General features: G+C 45.8%; 1 protein-coding gene across 2 annotated transcripts in view; it reads right to left on the minus strand.

The window, feature by feature from the left end:
• Positions 1-25,000, minus strand: part of snx29 (sorting nexin 29) — a 107,203-nt gene that overhangs the window by 59,220 nt on the left and 22,983 nt on the right. For both annotated transcript variants that reach the window (XM_076298445.1, XM_076298446.1), the window contains one exon: positions 16,932-17,017. In XM_076298445.1, coding sequence (XP_076154560.1) covers positions 16,932-17,017 — 86 coding nt within the window. The remainder of the gene's footprint in view (positions 1-16,931; positions 17,018-25,000) is intronic.

The following is a 25,000-nucleotide window of genomic DNA, read 5'->3' on the forward strand; positions in this document are numbered from 1 at the left end:
GAGCGCACGCACGTGCATGGAGCTCACAGCACTCGCCGGATCTCTACCGTGCCATGGTTCAGGTGCAACATGACTCACATGGAGAAGAGATACCCATGATGGGGAGTGTTTGCGTGACCCCTCCTTGAATGGAAAAGAGCATCAAATACCCCCCGCACAACTAAAACATACACTACTAGTCTCATTATGGCACTGTTCACGCGGGTGACGGGTGGAGATATTGCTTGAATCTGCCAAACCACTCCAGTGAATCTAATATTGTTTGGCTAAGGAAGGCTTAGTCTATTCAACATATCATAAACCCCGAGAAAAAAAAGACACCCTTCTATCTAGTCCAGAGAATCTCAAAGGAGTAATGTTTACTTGAGTGCTTTGTCTATGCCCATATTACCAGCAGGAGTATAAGAGCAACTTTGAGACCACCTCCTTCTTATGCATGGCGAGAACATAACTGGCAATCACCTGGTCTACTCTGTCAACATCTTGCGGCAATTGCTTGCTCTGTGGAGATAATAATAAAGATTGGATTCTCTGGCTCTACACAGGCAGCTAGAGAAAAAAATGGATTTGTGGAATGAAAATATGAAACACGTGACAAAGTAATAAATCAAAACATATTTACGTGTGTGAAAAATGCTTTTACTGACACTGCTCATTGCTGCAAAAATAATTGGTAGAAAGCTCCAGGCTTTTGCCCCATTCGCACAGAGAACCAGCACATTTCTGTAGTTATTAAACCGTCAGGGTTGTGCCAAAAGGCATATTCAAATGGATGCTTAGTATAACTGGGAGGACTTCAAAACGCTGTCCAGGATCCAAGGGATGAAATCAGGGTCTGGTGAAGCATGCCAATAATCTGTCAGGCTGTGATGCCAATCTCCTGCTTGCCTCACCTGGCTGCCTCTTTACCATAATATAATTACGCCGCCACGAAAAAAAGTGTGTGAGAGAGAGAGGGCATAGAAAAGCACAGGAGGAATGACAGACGAGAAGGAGACAGAGGAGAGAGAGAGAGAATGAGAGAGACAAAGAGAAAGAGAGAGAGACAAAAACAGAAAGAGAGAGGGCAAATTCCCTTCATCCCGCAGTCATTTCAAAGCAATCAAAAGTGGGGGAAAAAGCTCTGGGCCCCACGTCCTCTTTATCAGAGGTTTGTTTCCATCAAAGAGGGGGCATCTGCAGAGTCATCAAAGCCACCAGTGTGCAAGAATAGACCTGGAAAATTGAAAGGCATATCAATAAACGGGTAAACACAGATAACAGAGAAATGTCACAGACTCCTGCACTATAGTGGAGAGAGGGGGGGAGAGAGAGGGAGACAGAGAGAAGGAGAGAGCGAGAGCAGGAAAAGATAGAGGAAGGAAGAGAGAAAGAGACAGAGAGGAGGGAGAGAAAAGCGAAAAAGAAAGAGAGACTAACGAGGATGAAGCCATCATCCCTCATGTCTGGCATTGGTGGCTGAGGAATGGTGCGTCTCGATGCTTGTTGACAAGGGCGTCGTTGGCAAACATTAATGGGATAACGGCGCGGGGGGGGTGGGGGGGTGCGCGGGGGGGGTGCGCTGCTGTTTGGAGTTGGGTCAGGGGACACGCTGGCGCTAGAAATGAGCTCCTGGAATGCAGTGGTAACGGCAGCATGTGCAAACACAGGAGTAAAGACTATAGCACTGAAGCTGTGGCAACTCTGTGAGCTGGGCAAACAAGACACTGTGGACTGGTCATTGTAGCCTTTCAGTATTGCTGTGCTGATGTCGATATCGATAGGACATACAAATTTAAAAGTGAATGGAGCATTCTATAAGAAAGTGTGTGCGTGTGTGCATATGTGCGTGCGTATCTTCCCAAGGAATCATTTAATTTTCTGACGAATAGACTTTTTGGTGTGAGTCCTATTGTGATTTGAACTAGAGGAGGGTGTTTCAATTCTTGTCTATTATGTGACCTGACAACTCATCTCGTAGGCTACTTGAAGGGGCACAGAGTATCAAGCAGAATAACTTTCATCAAAATGGCACTTTCAATTCCACCAAGGGGCCTTAAACGCTTCTGCACCTAAACTTGTTTTTCGATTTTCTCTTCAATTCGGCCCGAGTGCCATTCCTGACTGCTCAAATAAAGTGCAAACTCCACACTTGTGAGTGGTGCTAGACTGATGAGTGTGTGTGTCTGTATGTGTGTGTGTGTCTGTATGTGTGTGTGTGTACAGTATGCCTGTGTTTGTCTGTGTATCTGTGTGGGTGTGTGTGTGTGTGTGTGTATTTGTGTGTGTGTGTGTATCTGTGTGTGTATCTGTGTGTGGATGTGTGCGCATGTCTGTGTCTGTGTGTGTGTATCTGTGTGTGCATGTGTGCGAGCGTACGTGCATGCACATGTCTGTGTGTGTGTGTGTGTGTGTATCTGTGTGTGCGTGCATGCGTGAGCATGTCTGTCTGTGTGTGTGTGTGTGTGTGTGTGTGTATCTGTGTGTGCATGCGTGGGTGCGCATGTCTGTGTGTGTGTGTGTGTGTGTGTGTGTGTGTGTGTGTGTGTGTGTGTGTGTGTGTGCGTGTGTGTGTGTGTGTGTGTGTGTGTGCGTGCTCATGTGTGTGTGCATGCGTGCACATGTGATTGAGAGAGCTCCTACACTGCAGTTGTAAACTTGCTGTATTATTATTCTTTCCGTTTGTTTCCCCGCTTCAGGCTACAAGCACTAAACAATCCAGTTAAAGAAGGAACATTTGACTTCTTTAAAGGGCATTTTTGCCCAAAGACTTGAATCTCTGCATAAATCCACTACAATTTAACATGATTGTCTCTCAGAAAACAAGCACTGCTAGACAAAAGAGAGGAATTGAACAAACTCATACAAAAACAACTTTCCTTCACCAAGGCTAAGCCCAACCACATAATTAATATCCACATAATCTTTTTATGGCTCGCTGCATGTTTGCATAATGAACTAAGGCAAATGGCTAAACAATCTTTTTTCCCCTGACAACACAGTTCTGCATTGGCGCCTCTTGTTTGTCTAAACACAGTCATACAGTTCTATATTCAATAATCAAACTGCATACATCATTCGGCAGCTGTTTTGTATTGGGTCGTTTACTGTGAAGCACCATTAGAATAATAAGTCTGACACTACGTGTGATCCTGTGTATGTGTGTGTGTGTGTGTGTGTGTTTGCCAGAGAGTGAAAAAAGAAATCCTTGTTATTCTCATAATGATCAAAGCAATTATTAAAAAACTGACCCAAAAACGTCTAGGTAGGGGGAAAAAAAAAACACTGCAAACACTGTTGGTACTGATGTTGATTCATCTACATGTACACACAAGCACAAACATATATGCCACACACACACACATGCACACGCAGACACAGACACAGACACAGACACAGACACAGACACACACACACTAACGCCACTTAGCTGACACTGCTCCTTCTTTAGATTGTGTAAGTGTACCATTTTGACCCAGTCCCACTGACCTACATTGAAAAATAAAGGGGGCGATACATAACCTACCATTTCATAGCACGCAGCAACCGGCTCAGCTCTTGGCATATAGTTTTTCAGCTAAAGGTCATACAAGCATAGATCTTCACGCTGAACCACCACCTTCCCAGCATGCTTTGCGCTGTCTAAAAGCAGGCATGAGTGAAAACGTATGCAAAAAAGGTCCTGTCTGTTGTGATCAGGAAATGGGGAGGGAAACTACTTTATCATCAGACAGTCACCCCAATCCCCTAACACCCCCCCACCCACCCATCAGTGCAACCCCCCCCCCCCTCTTCCTTTCACAGCTGATATAATTGACTGCCATTTCAAAAAGTCAATCTAATTGCTTCTTGCGTTATTGTGTTAATAGTCCTGACGGCGTTTGAAAAGGCGAACTGTCCCTCCCCAGGAGGACGGCGCGCGCCCACAGACGATTAATTCGCCTCCCCGCGATAATTAAGCGTCGGGCGGGCAGATAAACTCAGCAATGACTAACGACAAACGCTAAAGTGGGTCAAATCAATTATTTCAACATCAAGAGTAGAGGGAGGAAGGGTAGGGACAGGAAGGAAGGAAGGGAGGGAGGGAGGGAAGGTGGGGAGGGAGGGAAGGTGGGGAGAGAAGGGAACGAGGGAACAGAGGATGGGGAAAATGAGGGACAGGGTAAAAAAAAACAAAAAAACGGAGAGAGACATAAGACCAGAGGCTCGGTGCTTAACTGCAAGTAAAGTAAGTCTCTAACAGGGAGGGCTTATTGGGATGATAAGCATGGATGACTGTTGGAACAGAGAGTCTCTAAGGTCCTTCCAGACCATGATGATGATGATGATGATGAGGGCAGTGAGGAAAAGGGGTTTGAAAAGTAGAAAGTGTAGATGGTAAGGGGGGGGATGGAGGAGGTGTGGGCTGAGGGGTGGAGACAGCGCAGGACTAATCTGACACTTGGCGTCGACTCCTGAGCCAGGCGAGAAAAAGGAGCTCCGTCACGGGCGGCTGCCTCCGACAGGGGTAATGGCGCCGTCCGCACAATGATTCAATTAAGATTGTGTCTATGGGGAGACTGATGCGCAGAGGGGAAGTGCAGCAAGGCGAAGCAGAGAGCGAGGCAGAGCTCCATCATCATCTCGTCTCGTGGAGGAGGAACAAGTGCAGTTCACGACGAAAATGCCACGGTCTGATTTGTACAACGGGGCTATGACACGCGAAAGGTGTTAGCTCGTTTGCGCGGAGGTGGAGAAACCTTTGTTCTCACTTTTGGCAGAGCTCTCATGCCTGAAGTGCTACTTACTGTATGATGTGTTGAATAAAAAGGCCAAGCCAGAATTGTAAAAGTTATTATCACTGGAGCAGGAAAAATGTACAGCACACTACACCGCACACGGGAGTGCCTGGCTGAAGGATTCGCTGAGAATAAGATTAATCAGATTTGGTGTCAAAATATTTTTGGATCTTTGGATCTTTTTGTCTATTTCAATGTACACATATTGTATCCAAAGTTACATAGTATAAGACAAAAAACATTACAGGACAGACTAGATTACTTATAGTATATCCATATGTTAGGCGTAGAACATGTTTACAACTTGCCACTCAAGTCCGTAGGGTTAACTTATAATGAATGACAGGAAGTATTTTTTTTTCTTGTCAAACTCTGAAAGCAAAACTTGCTCATGGCACAGATGCAGCCTGTTTTAGTCGCACGTGGAGTTCAAAGGAGAACTTAAAGCGGACTCAAAGCCAGACGCAGTGCAAATTTTATTTCTTTTTTATATATTTATTTGATCAGAGTATTTATGACTTCCTGCGCATTTGATGGAGTCTGACGTGACCAATTTTAATTCGAGGCCGGGTGCTTCTTTAACAGAGGGGGCTTGTGAAGCAAGGGAGGCTACGCACATATTAAGTATTGATGTCTCCATCTGTTTGCCGACGAGGCGAGGCGCCCGGCATGAAACACAAGAGAGGAAGGAGCCGGGTGTCTTTGGAGTGCCCGTCTGCGAGTCGGCAACCCCCCACCACCGCCGCCACCCGTCCATCCAGCTGGCCCCAGATAGCGCCCACTCCCCCTCATCTTTTGCCGAAGTCGATAAGAAAAATCCTTTCATTTCATATCAAAATGAAATGTGCTCCATCCCTGATAGAGAATTAAAAAGCGGGACAGAAGAGGAAGAACGGAGAAAGAGAGAGAGAGAAAAAGAGAGAGAGAGAGAGAGAGAGAGAGAGAGAGTGCGAGGGGAGGAAAAGAAGAAGAAATCACTGTCACTGCATTCCATTAGCAAGTGTAATTTAGACATTTCCTATTTTGGGGGTTTGGGGAGAGAGAAAGAGAAAGAGGGAGAGAGAAAGAGAAAGAGAAAGAGAGAGAGTGTGTGTGCGAGCGAGTGAGTGACGGAGAGAGTGAGACGAGACGAGATCAGACGCAATATCTCAGGCCGGTGGAGGGCACCCCGATGACTATCTGCGGCCCATTATGGCCCCGCCACAGCAAACGCGGGCCTTTAGCTCAGCCGCCGCCACCAGCCAGCCAGCACCATCAGTCCGGTGACACGGTTGACTTTTTATCCGGGAAAGGCGGGCCAGTGATGAGTCCCGACGGAGAGGCAGCCAGCTCAGGCCCCACCAGCCCTATTAGCACACCGGCACTGAGTTAGCGAGCGCTAGGGGCAGGTAATGATCTGTAAACACATTTGAGGGAGAAAATGCCATTTAGGTTCCTGCGTGCCGTGGGATGGTGCTAGAAGATGGATGGCGGGTATGAATGTAGGCGCAGGCTTTGGTCAGCCTCATCCTTTATGATTAGCCCTTTTGTGGTCATGGCTTGGAGAGTTAAGCCTCTCAGTTGTAATGGAGAACCAAACACAAGTTATTGAACGCGGAAGAGAGGAATCTTGTTTCCAAGTTTTTGCTTGTTGGCAAGCTAGACTACCTCTTAAGAGGAGGTTAGGCTATAGTTGCTGTGATGACGCACTGACTGTGTCTGCATCCATTTTAAACTCACAGATTACATCATCTCAAATTGATGGGTATGATTATGATAAATATGATGAAATCTTGTTGCTCTACATACAAGTTGCAAATACTAATTGGAGTCTTGAGGCATTTGGTGAGACTGTCTGGAGTCTGGTGGTCTGTGACGTGAGAGGTTGTGCTTCAAGGGACCTCATGCAAAAGAATCTTCATATTGTTAAAGAGTTTGACTCTAGCAACACTGCACTTACAAATAGACAAGAATAGGTCACCTTAATGGCTCTATTTTTCAAGAACGGTACCATTCATCAAGGTTAAGGTTTAAAGTCCCTGTGAGCGTAAACACTGAAAGAATGTGTTTTTACTGTGGAACAAGTGTAGAATTAAAAAAGTGGTTTGCATTTTGGCAAGAAGATATAAATTGCACAGCAAGGGCAGGATACTCGAAAATGGTATTTCCCTTGCCATTTCTTTTGAAGTGATTCTGTTCGATAACTAGACACCTTCTACTTCCACTTGACGCCTCCTGTTCTTCCATTTAAATTCACAGTTTTATCAAGGTTCATCTCCCTCCAATTAAGAAACATTTGGTCCCCTCCTTAGTCATTAGCTACGCTTGAGCAGAATGACACAGACCACTAACTTTCTATGGCTTCTTGAGAGGATTTAATTGAAAGCCCAAAATTCAAATGAGTAACCATTAAAATTTGGTCCACAGTAAGGGAACCACATGCAATGTCAGAGATAAACTTTTCCCTTAGTGTTTTGTCTTCCACATAAAAGGCAGGATCGCTAGGTGAGCACTCTTAGTAAAGATGTTTTTAAAATAGATAGCATGGCTAATGCGCCTTGGTACCATTTCATTGTCAAGTCCTAATGACAGCACTGGCCTTCCAGTTGGACTGCAAGGTTATCAAAAAGTGCAGCGAGAAATGTGTTTCCAAGCAATTTAACACAAAATATTTCATTCCCCCCCGAGGCCCATTACAGCTGATCTACATTACAATAAGCTGCAAGTAACTGTTCAATGACTCACTTAAGGGAAGAGGAGAGATAGACTTCTCTGCATAGTCTGCCTGCCTCTTCACCCCCTCCATGTTTGGTACTGTCTGTCCACTAGCCACTTGTACCACTGTCTTTATGCCTCACTGTTTGCGTGCTATATTAGCACATTAGCACATATGCATAACCCCCCCCCTCCATGCCACAGCAAACTGTGGCCACACTTATACATTTTCTTAAATAGTTAAATATATAGATATATAGACTTATTTAGATATACTTTATTTCTGCATTGTTGCACTGTTGACTTACTCATTTGCACCATCACCATGACCACTATCACCATTGCACTACCACCATGACACTCATTCACACAGAGCACCTTAGAGCACCTTACCATACCTTACTATGCACAGAGAATCACAGGCTCAGTCCCTGCCTCAGTCATTGCAAGCGCCTCTGATTTATTAATCACCACTATGTGGATACTGTTTTTAGAATTGATTTAGATTAAGTGTTAGTATAATTTGTATTTTTGTAATTTGTATTTTAGTATATTTTTATATATTGTATTAAGTGTTAGTATAATTTGTATTTTAGTATATTTTGCATATTCTTTATCTTCTACTGTCCTTACTGCTTAGTTGTATTTTTATATTATATACTTTAATTACTCTTTCTGCTGTTAAAGAATGTGTTTGTGTTGTATGTATGCTGCTGAGACCTTGAATTTCCCCTGGGGATCAATAAAGTATCTATCTATCTAAGTAAGGCCTCAAACTTCTCATCAATGTGCAAAGATATTGCCCACAGAGGCTTGGCATTAAGACCACATGATTGCTGTCTGGACTGCAGGGAAACGCTGCAGTCTGTCATTGTATTCATAACACACATTGGGATGAAACACGGTGATCTCATTTAAAAAGCACATATTTATTCAAGAGTTAACGGACAGATTACTAACAGAGCAAAGAAATTGTTGCTGTGTGGCTTTTCTTTATGTAAGGCGGTCATCATAATTGAACCATCTAGTCAGAATAGAGCGTTTTGTTTGATTTCTCTTACAATTAGCGTTGACCGTTTTGTTAGTATTAAATTTAGATGCCGCACGAAAGGCTTTGGTTTAATCCTATATTAAATGAAGCAAAGATGAGCAACATCATCATAAATGTAACATCAACCTAAAAAACAAGTCACTTTCTATTCACATGGAAAATGTCCCCATACCCCATTTGCGGGCAGGGCCTTAGCAGGCCTGTTAAGCCCTTACTGAGCCAGGGTCTGCTCAAGATTACTTCCTGTTAAGAGTCTGCACCCCGCCACAGTGACCACTGTTGAGGCATGAGAGGCTCAGAGTAGCTATTTTGTGTATGCACCGCAAATTGAAGAGGAAGCATGGACTCCCACAGTGTTAGGTGCCAGGTTAAACCTCTGGAACTCATACAGAGCCCCAAACCTTTGCACTGGTCTAAACTAGTGCTGCGTCAAGTCTTTTGGAGGGTCACACTTAGCTTCATTAGCCTAGCCATGTAGGATACACTGCCATCTGTTGGGTTTACACCCACAACTGGCCATGCAAGCAAGGAAGGAGGCTGCTCACTCACTTCTCAAGGTTGCAAAAAGGACGTCCTGCTGTAAGGAATTAAGGATGTATTCTCCACACGGTAGATGCATGTAAACATAGATAAACACATCATATATCCCTTGCATATCTAATTTAATCAGGTGGGCACCTAATTTGAATTCCAACGGAACTGCTATTAGACATGAACTCACTGCTGACAAAGTGTTTACATAATTACTGATTGGGATGAGGGTGCCTTCAATCAATGTTCGTCCTCCAAGAGTCATCTCGCACAAGCAGTCCTGCTGAAGCGCAGCATTACCATAATCCGCTGTGTGAGAAACACAACATGCCAATGTAAGAAGTTTGCGTGTGTGCGTGCGTGCGTGCGTGCGTGTGCGTGCGTGTGTGTATCTTTTTGTTCAGGAACAAAGAGAATATATGTTTTTGTTCAGGAACAGAAGCCAAGCGATGGCTTTTCTTGAATGGCGTGGTGTTGTAATGATGGACACCACGTGGCAGCGACTCTGGCGCTCTGGCTCCCTCGGCGACTGAGATAGGTCGAGCTGAGGGGAGTGGAGTGTTTGGCTGGTGTCAACAGCTGTGGTGAATTTATGCCGCATGTCATATTCATGAGTCTGAAGGAACAAAGGAGGCGAAAAACAAAACCGTCCGAACACATCGCTCTGTTTCTTCTCTGACAAGGATGAGGAGTCCTTCTCATCTTGATTAACTAAATACCCTCATCCTTTTTTTTCCTCTCTCACTCATTCTCTCTCTCTCTCTCTCTCTCTCTCTCTCCATCAAAGGCACAACAATCATGCAATCTCAAAAGGGACGTGCTGCTTGGATCTTGGCAGCATAGCAGGTCAAAGGGTCACGCGAACCAAAATAAAATATGCATGAAACAAGTTCAAGGAAATCTACACTTGCTATTAATTAGTAAAGGTCATTTGATGGTGGATAAAGGAAGTGGTCGGTAATATGGAGCGGAGGGAGTGTAGCGTTAGGATACAGATTTAGCCTTGTGATTTATATAATCATCTTTTTACATAACCTAGATAAGAACAAAAGTTTTCTGCAAACTCAAGCATTTAGCAAAGAAAATAGTTCACATTAAAGCCATGAAAAACTGGGATGTTGGTGACACAAACCATTCTCCCATAAAAAACATTTTAAATGGCAAGACAGTAATGAGTTATCCTATAAGGGATTTCTGATCTTCACTAGTCCAGGGATTAATCAGCAGTTGAAAGCTTCCGCAGTTTCTTCAAGACAAACTGGGATATATTACAGGAAGCCATTTCATCACGCAGACAGAACATTTCTTTTACAACGGGAAATCTTCTCTAATCCACGTCCTAACACTTTCTATCAAACTCTGGAACGAAGCCATGCAAGTGAGACGCTTAATTAAAAATCTAATTCAACACATCGAACCATGACTTTGTTTATTTTAGAAGAGACCTTAATTTAAAGCAACGCAAAACCATTTTGTCAAAGTCAAAAGCTTCAGGATGCCAAATAAATACCACATACGTTGCAGCCTTGTTAGTGGGCCAATGTGAAATAGTGATCTAATATTGCAGCCCCTTAAAACTAGATGTAGCAAAACTCATTAGATAGATGAACGACTGACACTTCTCCCTTATGAATCCAATTAGGGGAACAGTACACTGTGTGGACCAAAAACAGCCAAACGTTCCTCCAACTGCAATCACAGCTTGAGTCTCTGAAATACAATGATGTAAAGAGCAACTTAGGGTTTGTGTCGAGTGCTTGAAGCCCTAAGCCCTTTAGTTCCTCTCTCATCGCCCAGTTGTGGTAGTGAACTCGGCTCACGTTCCCTTGAAGACATAACGAGAGGATGAAGGCACAGAGGGGAATGAAAAAAGACAGAGAAACCAGCCGAGATGTTCAATATGCCCCCCACCACCTGACCCAACCATCAATAGTGGGCGCTCAACAGGGTGCTGGAATAACCCTGGCATCCATCCACTTAGGCGTTCAGACATCCCTATGGAGTGATGGAGGGTGGGCGGCTCCCGCGGTGCGAGCAGAGTGTCTTCATGCGAGTTCACGAAATTAAAAGAGGCTCAAGATCAGATAGGGCCCTCCGGCGGTAGGCAACTTTTATTAAGCTTTAACTCACAAACACACACAGATGTCACACATCACAATCACACACACACACACACACACACACATACACACGAGAGATGAAAGCCATGTGTGTTTATAGACCTCTGCAATATTGCCATCCCACAACAAATGAACAAGCTTAACACCGCAGATTTAGTCACGGATAAATAAACAAGCATTAGGAAAAGCGATAAGGGTTGGGGGCACTGTCATGAGCATTATCTCGAGCTTTAAGTAACAGAGCAGCCGGCGGCTTAGGGAGATCAGCATCGACAGGCCTTGCCCTGCGGCCGCCTTTCTGGCTCTGCGCAGTCCAGCTGATTTAGTAATTGGGCCGCGTCACGCCCTGATCATGCCCGTCATCGCTGCTGGACGCATCAGAGCACCCGCTGCTGCACGCAAGCCAAGCACCTGTGAAGTCGATAAGGCACGTGCAGCAGGTAGGACCACTGGCAGGAGATTTTTCTACTTTGTTTCATTATCTTCTCTTTTGAGGACATGCCACTGTGTGTGTGTGTGTGTGTGTGTGTGTGCATCTCTGAATGTGTCTCTGTGTGTGTGTGTGTGTGTGTGTGTGTGTGTGTGCATCTCTGAATGTGTCTCTGTGTGTGTGTGTGTGTGTGTGTGAGTGAGTGTGTGTGCATCTCTGAATGTGTCTCTGTGTGTGTGTGTGTGTGTGTGCATCTCTGAATGTGTCTCTGTGTGTGTGTGTGTGTGTGTGTGAGTGAGTGTGTGTGCATCTCTGAATGTGTCTCTGTGTGTGTGTGTGTGTGTGTGTGTGTGTGTGTGAGAGAGAGAGAGAGAGAGAGAGAGTGAAGGACGGGGATTTGGATCTCCTTTGATTAGCGCAGAGGCCAGCGCGTGGGGCCCCCGTTGTGATGCCCGGCCACATGTGGAGCGTTTTCCCAAGGTGCTTTGCTGCAGCACGGCAGGCGCAAGCCGAGGCTTAATCTGAGCGCCTTCAGGTGACGGCAGGTAGCAAGCACGTACAGCTGTTACCTTGATTGTTCTCGCTCTACCTCCCCTCTCCACTCCCAACTCCCTGCCCCACTGTTCTTAGTGTGTGTAGGCCTTTTCCTCACTCTCACTCAACACCGCTTCATCCAGTGGGAGGAGGCAAGGGTATAACCTAGTAAACATGCAAGCACACATCAACCAGAGCTGATCGCTTGTCTTACTCTCTAACCTGGGGCCAGATGCTCCTTTGAAGCAAACAATATAGTGTTTGTGTACTGGCTTCAAACTCATTATGATACTACACTGACTTAATAATACGGAGAATGGAGTATCTGACATTGGCGATGTTACACTGGGTAGCCCCCTTAGTGCTAAATTGGTACCCAGGGTGTTGAAAACTGACAACAAGGGGAATTCCTATATATTGATACTTCAAATATCTAATTTCACTGAACTTTTAAACACAATCACTAAACCACTAAATCAACCCCACACATCAACTCTGCACTGGTTGTCTTGCCATAATCAATAACAATCCTAACCCTAAACCCCCACCCAATCATAAATCAGCCTTGACATTGGCCATAACGGTGGGCCGACATAATCCCCTTTATTTCTGCGGCCTCCTGGCTCCTCTTCATTAGAGCGCCTCTGCAGGTGCCCGCAGACTTCTAAGGAGACTGGAGGCGTAATAACAGGTGGTGGAACCACCTCGCGGCTTCTTACATCAGCGCCAAGGCAGCGTGGCACAGGTGGCTCTGGGGCTGTCGCCTAGCAAAGCTTTATGCTTTTTGAAAATCACACGCAAGTCCACGCCACGTCACCGTCACTCATCCTGGGGGGTTTGTAAGAGCCCACACTTGAAGTGTATTATTAGCATGAGCAGGGGGAAGAAACACACTGGCTCTTAAAAGGTTTCACACTATGTGGTTGGGAGCTTTTTCTATCAAGCTTGACATTCTGGAGAGAGAGTTTGCTGGATGCGCGTGAAGACAAGAGTCCCTGATGGTCTTGGGAGCATGTGGAGAAGGCAGGCCCTCGAAATGACAGCCTAGATGAGAAAGGTGCCAGCGGGCAATGATGGACTGACCACCTTCATTAGCTCCCACACCTCTGCCTCCCAAACAGGTACGTCCCCCCCGCTGTGTCCACCTGCCCGCCTGTCCGTCCTCACGCAGCGGTCCGGGGCAGTGACTGACGGCGCCTCGGCCAGGACGCCAGGGGAGGGATATGAAGGGGCCGCTGTTTAACCCGCAGGGCTTGATTAAAATGTTCATTAACACCGCTCGTTAACAGGTGAGCTAACGGCCGGCGCCCCCCCGATCCTGGCCGTCTGGCCTTTTTCCGAGGCTTCGTGCCACCTCCCATCACACACACGTACACACACGTACACACACGTACACACACGTACACACACACACACACACACACAAACACACACACATGGCTGTTTAATAAAGGATAAAGGTCTTGCCGGTGTCACCAACAGTGGGGGAGTGTTCCCAAATTCCAAAATGGAAACATAATAACCGGATTTGCCCAGACGTTATTGACCGTATGTGCGCGGGCAGTCAAGTCGATTCCGCCTGCTAGAAGAGCTGGCAAAAACAAGATGGCTGCCTCTAACCGTGCCCAGAGGGGACAGGTAAATATGATCTAATTCGCAATGAATTTGCGATGTGATATTATTACCGGTCTCCGATCACCAGCCCCCACAACCCCAACTCTCCCCAGCCCTGATGAAAAATGCTCCTCACTGACTCATTAAGTAGAACTGTCAGCGGAGAGGCGAAAGCCCATTGCGTGTTTATTCATACTTAACTTTCAGTGTAATCTATTTCCCCCGCTCCGCGATTCATTCACCCTGTCCGTGGGATTTATAAATGGACACACTACATCATGTAGAGCCGGAGGAATGCCGCAGTGAATCCATCACAGGTCAAAATGGTGGGGGGGGGGGGGGGGAGTCTCATTTGGAAGGTGCGGGGCCAGAGATGAGCTAGCCAACAAAAACACTCATCTACGCGCGGAGAGACGGGGTGTGGATGCTTTGGCGGGTGCATTAACCGTCTCCGCAACTGCGGAGGGGCCAATCTCGAAGAAAAATCCCCAAGCGCTTTGTCTCCCACTGACCCAAATCCCTCAGAGGAGAGAGACGGCCGCGGGAGACGGGGGAGCCGACGGCAGAGCCAGGGGCTCGGCTGCAGCGCCCCCAAATCGACGGAGCGGTTAGCCCGTCCTTGTCGGTCCACCTGACCCCTTGTTTTCTGGCTGCTTAATCATCACAGGAGATTATTTGAGATGTGGGTGTGTGTGTGTGGAAGGGGGCACGGCCGACCGTCGGTGCGGAGGCTTAGCGATGCAAACGAAGCAAAAGCGGCAAAGCAGAAGAGTCTTTTTATGACACTTAACTGCGCTACTCAGAAAGCAGACAGGGCCTCAAATCAGCCTCAGATAAGCACAATTCTTCTGAGAGGAAAGAGGAAGGGGCAGTGGTGTGTGTGTGTGTGTGTGTGTGTGTGTGTGTGTGTGTGTGTGTGTGTGTGTGTGTGTGAGTCAGAGTGAGGAGGATTGTGTTTGCTTCTGCATCAATTTTCACATGCTTCCCTTCATCTACACAATCTTCAGCTGCGAGTCGACATCAAAGCAGTGAATAGTAAGGCAGCCCTGTTAGCAACCAGGATGGGCTGGAGAAGGAATGGGTGGTGTGAGGGGACTAGAGAGGAAGAGAGAGGGAGGGAGAGAGAGAGAGAGAGAGAGAGTGAGAAAGAGAGAGGGAGAGAGAGGGAGGGAGAGGGAGGAGAGAGAGGGAGGGGGGGGGGGCAGAAGAAAAAAAACCTTTTCTGTTCACATGCAAAGGCTTCCATCTTCCCGTCCTTTGGCAGAATAGAAACCAGGCAGCACGGAGCAGCAAATGAGGCAGATTGGGAGAGCCGCTCCGAGAGAGGGCAGCCGGTTCTTCACTGCCCACCCCCAGCGCTGGGCAATATTCATGGCAGCTTTATGAGCCACTTAAACTGTGTGTTGGCAAGATTCTGGCCATGTGATGCACATAATGATCAAAGGGGTTCAGATCCAGTTTATTATGTTATACCAAGATGCTGAAAGAATGGGATTTTTTTTTAAAGCTAATTTTAGGAACTGCCATAGTATAAAGAACACACTACCATATGCATAAAATCTGAGTGAAAAAAGCTTACTTCTACATGGAATCAAAGAACTCTGTTATGTAGTAGACGAGTTCAAACACAACTCAAGATGAACCACTGTCCGTGTTAACTGGGTATGAATCTATGCATATAAACTATTAGTTAAAAACAGTGTTTTTGAGAATCTGTGCATTATCACAAAACATAGTATTGCAACATTTTAAGTGTATGAAAATTTTCTTACAAACCTATAAACCACTACAATTAAGACTATTCTCTCTCTCCCTCTCCTTTTACCTTTTATGTGTGTGTGTGTGTGTGTGTGTGTGTGTGTGTGTGTGTGTGTGTGTGTGTGTGTGTGTGTGTGTGTGTGTGTGTGTGTGTGTGTGTGTGTGTGTGTGTGTGTGTGTGGAGGCGGGATCCCCAGTGTGTTCTAAGGAGGACCTTGACTGATTCTGAGACTGGCCTTGTGATGAAAGGACAATCCAGGTAGTCTAGCCCACTGAGATGTGCTGAAATGCAGGGAGGGGCGCGCACACACACACAGATCAGTTTTATGAAATGTGCTTGGCTAGATGCACGTCTCACCACAGGGGATCAGGAAGGGGCATCCTAAGAGAGCCTATGAGGAAGCAAGTCCCCAGTGCACCACACGGTTCACAATAGCCACATTTCCGCTATCAGCGGTCAGCGTGAGCTGGGGCTATCCATGTGTCAGCTGGGGCCAACAGCCCCAGGCTTTAAGCCGGGGGGAAATAAATCGATTTGCATTTCCACTATTAGGCCGTTGGCCCTGCAGCGTTTCCCTAAAATGCTCCCAAAATACACCATGTAGGTGAAAACCTATCCTCTGTTGCAGCCAGGCGGTGGTGAAATGGCTTCTTTGGTATGCCTGTCACCTCCCTTACTCTGCTGGGGCACTTTGAATGCACACAAAGAGAATGGCTGAACAGTGAATTCAAAAGGGGCCTGGCATATCATGATTACAATTTTAAAATGAGGGAGGGCAGAAAAGAAGACATTTCAAAGAAAGGCCAGAACGGCTGCCGAGAGAAAGACATTCGCCAGGCCCTCAGCTGGCAGATACTTGCAGAGTGTTGTGCTGTCACAAGATACAAATGCCCCCGTGGACGTACATTCATGAAAAAGAACATTTTTTAATCGAGATTTAAGGTGATTATTCTTGTCGCCCTCTTTTTCCTCTGCGCCGGAGGCGTCAGCCAGGACGGACCCTCAGGGGAACTGGCGCTGCCGTGGTGCTGATAACTACCTTTTTTCTATCCCTCCTAATGTAATTAGCGCTTATTCTCTGGCTGAAATCTGCCATGTTAACTTTGTTTGCCTTTGATAGAAACCGCCTTATCTGAATACCCTTTGCCCAGCATGCTGCCATCCTCGGGCAAGCTAACTTTTATTAAAAAGCACCAAGGAGAGGCTAATGAGTGAGCGAGTACAGCCCCGAACAGGGGGGCTAATGAATCGTTTCCAGGCCGAATTCGGCTGCCGGAAGGTGAAACAATCAAGTATGGATCCGCACCAGGGAAAAACAAGCCATGTTGTAGCTCAAATCTACTGGACATCAGTGACCAGAGAGACTAACAGCTCAGGCCGCTAGCATGCTACGGCAACGCTACAGTGTCTCGACAGTGGACTCAAATGGTGGGTGTCTTACCGTCGTTGCCTTGGTTACCCTCCCTCTTCAGCATTTGGACCGCCCCCACATATTTCTTCAGCTGGACCTTGAGGACCTCGTTCTCCCTGCAAGACAACGAAGAAGAGGCGGACTCTAGTCAAGACCAGGGGCAGGCGAGAGGCAGAGCTGTCAGAAACACAGTCAGGAAACAGTCGAGAACACTTTTTACAAAAACAACAAGTTGAGGAATATGCAACTTTGCAACAGACAAATCCCTTCTGTTGTGGTTCAGTCATCAAGTCAAGTCAAGTCAGATTTATTTGTATAGCGCATTTAACATGCACAGAGTGCAACCCAAAGCGCTTCACATATAAGACATTGTCATTGACACAGACTAACAAAGACAATAGATGCCGGACGGAGCGGCGTAGTCGCCAGCGTACCCGTGACACCAAGACATGCATTTAAGAAATAACAAACACAAAAGATGCCGGACGGAGCGGCAATCAGATATGCAAACTAAACCACATTCTGATTGAAATTCCCCTGGCTTGTCTGAGATTTTTTACATTGAGCTGATTAAATTAAAATGGAAGAAATTTTGTATGCTAAGGAGAATTAAGAAATGCTGTAAAACTCAGAAAACTTCATCCACAACATTTTTTAATACTAAAGGCAGTCTTTAGATATATTCAGACTATTTAAATGTGGGTACAATCACTTCCTTGGGGTGATTACAAAAACAAGTTAAAACACAAAAAACAAGTTGCTCTGACAGATCATAACTAATATATGAAGTCCCAACAGTATGAACAAACCACCCAGATAGCAAAGGAGCGTTGAGGGGCGTTGAATCCACGTTTGTTTGAAGCGGCAGAGGTTGATTCAACGTGGATTCAACGCCCCTGTGCTATCAGGGCAGAAAACTGACTGCATCATAAAATGGACTTCACTAGAAACTGGACTTTTGTGTTTAGTTGCCGTAGCAACGAATGACCACCAGCACAGGGCAGGCAAAGTCTTAAAATGGCTGCTTGAGTTGTTCTGCAGTGTATGTAGGAAAATAACCTCTTTTCAGAGATATCAGGTGTCATTGCCATGCATCGTATAGAGCTGCATGTCAACATATACAGACTTTAGAGATATCCAAAGCAGATTTACTTATATTTAGACAAACTGAGGTAACTCAGAATCCGGTATTACCCCATTGGATCGATCACTGCCACCGGTGACAGTTCCTAATGCGACTTCCTGCTATGCAATAACTAGACGTGCTTCCTTGAGTAATAAACGACCACAAGTACAGCGCATTCTCAGGCTCTGAAGGTGTGACGCAAATGCATAAAGTCCTCCTGCAGAACTCAATTTAGCTGGAGACAGGGGCACTCCGGAGACACATAAAGAGCCAGCACTGGCTTTGCTAGCGAAGCCTAACAGGCCCTCTCTGCAGCATAAAAACAAATTCAATTCAAGGCTTTGTTTCTCCCTTTTCCTTTCTTGCCCTGTCTCGCTCCCTCCCACACACAAACACACAAACACATAGATAACGTTTTTATCACTGCTTATTGAGACAAGAGACTGGAGGGGAATGTGCATGCATGCATGTCTGTGTCTGTATGTGTGCAAGTGTGCGTGTGTGTGTGTGTGTGTGTGTGTGTGTGTGTGTGTGTGTGTGTGTGTGTGTGTGTGTGTGTCTGTGTATATGTATATGTGTGTGCGTGTGTGTCTGAGCACACAAGCTCACAGAAGTGTGTGCCTGATTATGGCTGCTTGGGTGAGGGAAGGTACCGGAACAAGAGAAGGGAAAATCTATCAACATTGAGCCGCAATGCCACCTTGGTGAAAAAGCGTTACCATCTTCATTCACGCCCGAGAGCTTTTGTACCCTGCTTATCACCTTCATGTTCCTCCAGAGCACAATGGATGAGCACGGAGCACTCCCTACAGCTTCTGGAACTTTCTCAAAGGCCGATCCTCCATCATCCTCCTTAGCCCCGGCGCTGGGCACAATCCCACCCAGATTTAATTAAAGCTAATAAATGCCCGATCTTAGGGCGGCGAGATGGAGGAGGAGGCTCAGCAGCTCAGCTCTAAACCTTCATCACTAACCACTCGTTTTGTCCCTTCTGGGCACCCTTAGTGTTCACTTTAGCCTGCATTACTCAGGGTTTTTTTTTTTCTCCTTTTATCCCATCAGAATTAGCATCCCACACAAGGATAGGGCTGAGGGTGTCGGACATAAACATCTCTCTGAAGGCGCGGAGGGTTAAGATGTCAGCTGTGAGGTAAACAGCCCTGAAGCAAGGATCTCTTCCCACTAATGAGCGCCAACACAGGCAGGCAGCAGCCTCAGTTGTGCACCATGAACCCGCAGTTGTTGTTCTCTTCTTTCCCCTTCACCTTCACGACTACCTTTTGTGGGGTAATTAGATACATTTCACTCAGCGATTTCCCTGACGTGGAAAGCCCCGGAATGACAATGCCGGGATCATGGAGTGGAGGGGGGGTGGGCGGTTGTGCTTTCGCTTAATCAAAGGAGCGGAAGCCCAGTTTTCTGGTTCACGTTCACAGGGGTCTTCGGCATAAAAAGGGCTCGTCATGTTCTGCCTTGAACATAAAATACTGAATCGAGAAGTGTCACGGGTCTCAGGATGCTACTGTGCAACTCTCACTCCCGCTCAGACACACACACAGAAGAATATTTTTACACATCAATCCACAAAACAAACTAGGTGGGCAGCAAGTGAGTAATCAGAATCAAAGTCATTCGGCCGTGATTTTGATTTATGCTGTGCGTCTTTTCACTATACTGTTTTCACCAAAGAGCTGTTCAGTTGACGTCTGCCTTGATTCATTTTTTCCTGCGTGCATGTGAGGTGGAACTGATTTGATTGGCCATCATCAATTTCAATCAAATCAAGCCCATGTACACTCCATCTGTTCTCCATTTCCACCACTCATGCCACCACCTTGCCCAAACCGCATCACGTCACGATTTATGGGCAAAGATTTTCTGTTTCAAAAGAAGAAGCGTACAAGGTTAGATTCTGCTCATTCTCACTAGTGAAGGAGCAATCGCAGACGTACTCCGGAGTGCACCACCTCAGGCATGGCACACAGCAGTCACAACAGGGGACATTCCCTCTGCTGAAAAGCACTATAGATAAATGGATTCCATAACCGTAAGCCCATTAGTGGAATTGGATGACGACGAACGTATTAAACGAGAATTGCACGACTCCCTCCTTCTCCTTCAATTCCCCTGGAATCGGAGAGGCCAGAGAGAGCTGGGACGGAAGGACAAGATGGCGGGGGCGACGAGGTGAGACGCGTCTTACGGACGCCTCAACCGCGGCCTTCTGGGAAGCCTGGGAATGCTAACACAACACCAGCTCAGCTAACCACAAGCTAGGGGTGTCATTAGGCTTGGGTGGGGAAGGTGACTGGAACTGTGTGTGCGTGTGCAAATTAGACACATGTCCCGGTGGCCTGGGGCGCATTCGGCAGCATGCAGAGTGTGCTGGGAGCCATGTGCTGGTCTAATGAGTATGCATGACGCCCGGGTTGCCAGAGCATGGAGGATCCCCCTCTGGTCCGCCTCGGGGCAGAGCAGCCGGTTAAAATGTCAAGCATGCAGCATAATGGAGGGCCAGCCATCGCAAAGAGGGACCCCCACCGTTAAATTACGCGAATGTGAAGCATCAGCAATACGGCAATGCGTCGCCTTTGCTGACCCGGACTGGGGTCAAATGTGTGCCGGCGCAAGCAACATGTGAGGTCATAGTTGTAAAAGCAACTTAAAAGAAAGACATGATGGCCCAAGCCATGCAAGCACAAGAACAGAGAAACTCTATTCACTTGCTTGTTTACATGTAATTCATTTATTTGTTTATTTTGAAAAAAGCTTGCCCACTTTGACTGCTGTGACACTGTTGGCCCAGAGAGCTTGTAGTCTCCACACATCTTAATTTATGGTGGAGGGGTTGACAGTTGGTTGTTCTCCTCCCTTTTCACTTGCAGCCTCTGGCATTACGAGATCTACTAAATCAGCAAGTTTGCCAAAGCTAAACTGACGCAACCACCGAGACCAATATGGCCCAGGCAGCTGACAGTTAGTGTGGTCCCCCACTAACTGTCCTTCCTTTGGCCTGCTGCCGCAGCTAAAGATGACCCTCTTTCTCTAAGCTCTCCTGTGCCTCGGCCGTCTGGTCCCCTCAACAGGTAGCCCACCACGCTGGGCTTAATGAATCTGCTCATTCCCACACACACACACACACACACACACACACGTGCACACACACACACACACACACACACACACAACAACACACACTAACACACACACACACAAGTACAGTACATACACAAGCAAGGGCACGCTGTGGGAAGAATGCTGTACAACAAATCAGATATGCCAAGGACAGGGTGAGTAGAGACAGCACAATTGCATATTCTTAACCTGCACATACATGTTCTCATGCTTCTTCAGGCTAGTGTGCCACATCAATTTTACCAGCTTCAAGAGAAATCCATTTGAAACAACTAGTACAAAGCCACTTGTTTGTAAAAGAACATGCAAGTGTCTATTCCAATTTGGCTGAAAGAATCATTAATGAAAAGGAATCCAAAAATCTCATGAAATTCAATCTTCCCTGGAAATGCAAAAAAAAATATAGCCAAGCTCAGAAGGGGAAGTATTTGCGAAAGCCAAATACGGGAAATATTTTAATGTGCAACACCACAATTCTTAATAGCTTTGTAGTATCACTGAGACCACACCATAGTAGTATAACTGTACTGTAAGTGGTACATAATAGGACCATTGCATGGTGATCTGATGAACATAAAGCTTGCAACATAAATCACCATATACGTCCAGATTTATACTATGTGTGTCAGTTTTTGTATGTGTGTGTGTGTGTGTGTGTGTGTGTGTGTGTGTGTGTGTGTGTGTGTGTGTGTGTGTGTGTGTGTGTGTGTGTATGTATATATACTGTATGTGTCTGCGTGTACCTGAGTGTATGTAAAGTATATAACTGTGAGAGTGTGTATGTTTGTGTGCATGCATCTTGGGTGGAACGGTTCTCGAGTTGCTCCAGGAGAACTGCTTCCTCTGGGGCCCCGTGTGGGAAAGGAGTGGTCCCCGGGGACCAAGAGCTTCTATTCTCTCCCCGCTCCGCTCATTTTGTTGCCCAAGTGTGCTTTCTTGGTGAACAATGAGTTACTTTTCTTACTCTCACGAGGAAGGGAGGAATGTTGTTGTCATGGACACTCTTCTACAAGATGAACTTGCCCACCCTCCGGATAGGAAAAAAAGACACAAACCGATTTACGCAGACTACTGGAAAAGGACCTGAAGCGCTAAAATGCCACATCATGTCCCTTTTGGATTACCCGAGAGAGAGGGCCGAATCCCACAGGGCTTACACATATCCAAGTTCCCCTCTTCCAACATTGAGGACGCCACTTTCAAAACTAAATGGGAATCCATCTTGAATAAATGTTGTATGGATTTAATGTTGCTCCTGATCGAGGATGGCAAAGCACAAAGGGCTACTCTACAAACCAAGATTGAAGAAACTAGAGCTGCGCTCCCTAACTGGACTCCTTTGATACCAAACTCAAGATTAACCTACGCAAATTGGATGCTACTATTAGGAAGCTACTATTAGGAAGTTCAAGCGGGACGTTGAGGACTACGAGCAGGGTTGGGTTTACCGCTGGAATAAACCTGTGGAACCAAGGGATGACACACCCGACATGTTTCCTTTAATCTTACAAGCAGTGAGGAAGAGAGGTTTTCCTATCCCTCTACCAAACAGGATTTTTCGGAGGGCAAGTGGCCGTCTCTCTCTCCACCGGGCATACAATGCGGAAGCACAGGACACACCTGGGGGAGGAGACGCGCATCGCCAGCCCACACGGAACAGAGATGGACTACGGAAGAAGGCACGGATACGCTATCCGCAGTAATTAACCTGTCTGATTTTGAATTAAGCAAAGAGCAAAGTCTCAGTTTTGCCTAAGGGCCTATCCTCACAATGTGCCTGCATTTGACACTTTGACACTACAGTGGATTTATTTCGCTTTTACCGTAGCCTACAGTACATCTTAAAGCACGGTACTCTCAGAATGCAGGCCGCATTCAGTGTTCCTCAAGTGCAACCACACATGATGACACTAATGACCTGCCCACTAACTTTAAACCAAAATCCTGGTTTTCCCCTATCGTATCCAACCTGGCGCTCATCCATTTTTCTAAGAAATCTAAAAAACACATCTAGGAACTCCCCATCAGTTAAACACTAAATACTATGAAAGACTGTTCACTAACCCTTTGCCAGATAGGAACAAGGAATTAGATGTGTTTTTGCAAGGGGCACTCGATGAGGGCTGCGTAACATCTAATGAATTGGGCCTCTTAACCGTAGAGCATCCAGTAATTGCAGCCTTTTATTTACCTAGAGTGCGTAAAGAACCCAAGGACAACCCTCCCAGTCAGCCTATCATATCAGGCAATGGTACGCTCACAAAACTGGTATCCAAACACATTGATTTTCTTCATCAAACCTTTAGCGAGGGAACTCCCATAATTTATAGAAGACACCACTGATGTGTTTAGGGGCAGCCGTGGCCTACTGGTTAGCGCTTCGGACTTGTAACCGGAGGGTTGCCGGCTCGAACCCCGACCAGTAGGAAAAGAGTATATATACTTATACTACTTACTTAAACAGTATAGCAACTGTAACAAATGTCCTCACACATTTCTGGTCACTATGGACTCGACACTTTCCTTTGAGTTTTTATTGAAACTGATGGACTGGGTTATTCACAACAATGTGTTTGTATTTATGGATGAGATATATGTACAACAAATTGGTGTACCTATGGGATTGTGTTTTTCTCCTAGTTATGCTTGTTTGTATTTGGGCTTGTGGGAGAAAGATTACATACTAAAGTCATGCAATTCTTTCTATGAGTGTATTACGTGGTATGGATGATACATTGATGATATATTGATGATTTTTGATGGTTCTGAAGCTATGAAGTATGTCAATGCCATTAATCTTAATATTAGACTGTCAATAGATTACTCACAGAATAGTATCATTTTTTTAGACTCGACAATTTATAAGGGCTTGAATGGGCAGCTACATACTACATTATTTAAAAAGAGTACCTCCTGCAATAAATTAATACTATGGAGTATCCTGGTCTAAATGAAGATATTGATTTTACTTGGCTTTTTTACTTGTTTTTGGATGGAAATGATGTGTCTTCATATTTTACTTTGATTTATTTTCTTGTTATGGGACCAGTTAAGTTATGGCGTTTATTCTATGAGGAGGGCACCATGGTGTGGTGTGTACCTTTAGAATCATGTATTGCAGTCACATGACCTCATGTCACTATATAGGTGAGGCCTATGCCCTCAGTTGTGAATAGTAAGGCCTGATGACCTCTGAGTTAGGTCGAAACATGTTGGCTTTTTTATATAAAGCAGCCAGTTGCAATAAAGGTTTTTTTTTTAAATGATCCATATCCCTTCCTCACTGTCACCGTATTTGAAGTGCCTGGATTGATATCTTTCTTATAAGCATCTATTCCTTATCAGCCTAGTGGGGTTTCATACCCACCAAGTATCAAATCCCCCGGTATTCTGGTGTCCCAGGAATCGTCAAACAAATGCTGTGGTGGTCATAATGAAAACGACATTTTGCCAGAGCAGGGCAGCCATTCTCTGCAATGTCTGAAACTTATGGGGAAGTGTTCATCACATAAGCTTCCGCATTGATGATGTTGATTTTAACCAATTTTGAAAGGTCTAATTCTAGTAGTAGAGTAAAACCACATTTGCGTCATCGCTGTCAAACAGGATAATCCTAACTTCAAGAGACTGGAATGCACTACATGGCCAAACCTATCTACTTATTCATCTGTTTATGTAGCCAGCTTGGCACAAGCTTTTTGTGAGGATATTCAATATCTTCAAGGAAAATATCCACCATTACATTGCTGTCTTGAAAGCGGTTTGTTGTTTGTTGATTTTTTTTCTTCACACAGATTCATTTCTGTTGTCTCTTCAGGCGCTTCATATATTTACTTCA

This window comes from Alosa pseudoharengus, unplaced genomic scaffold (genome assembly GCF_046254945.1).
Source record: "Alosa pseudoharengus isolate Yale_2024_CS ecotype anadromous, Long Island Sound unplaced genomic scaffold, YU_APseudo_1.1 YU_APseudo_1.1_scf_21, whole genome shotgun sequence".
NCBI lineage: Eukaryota > Metazoa > Chordata > Actinopteri > Clupeiformes > Clupeidae > Alosa > Alosa pseudoharengus.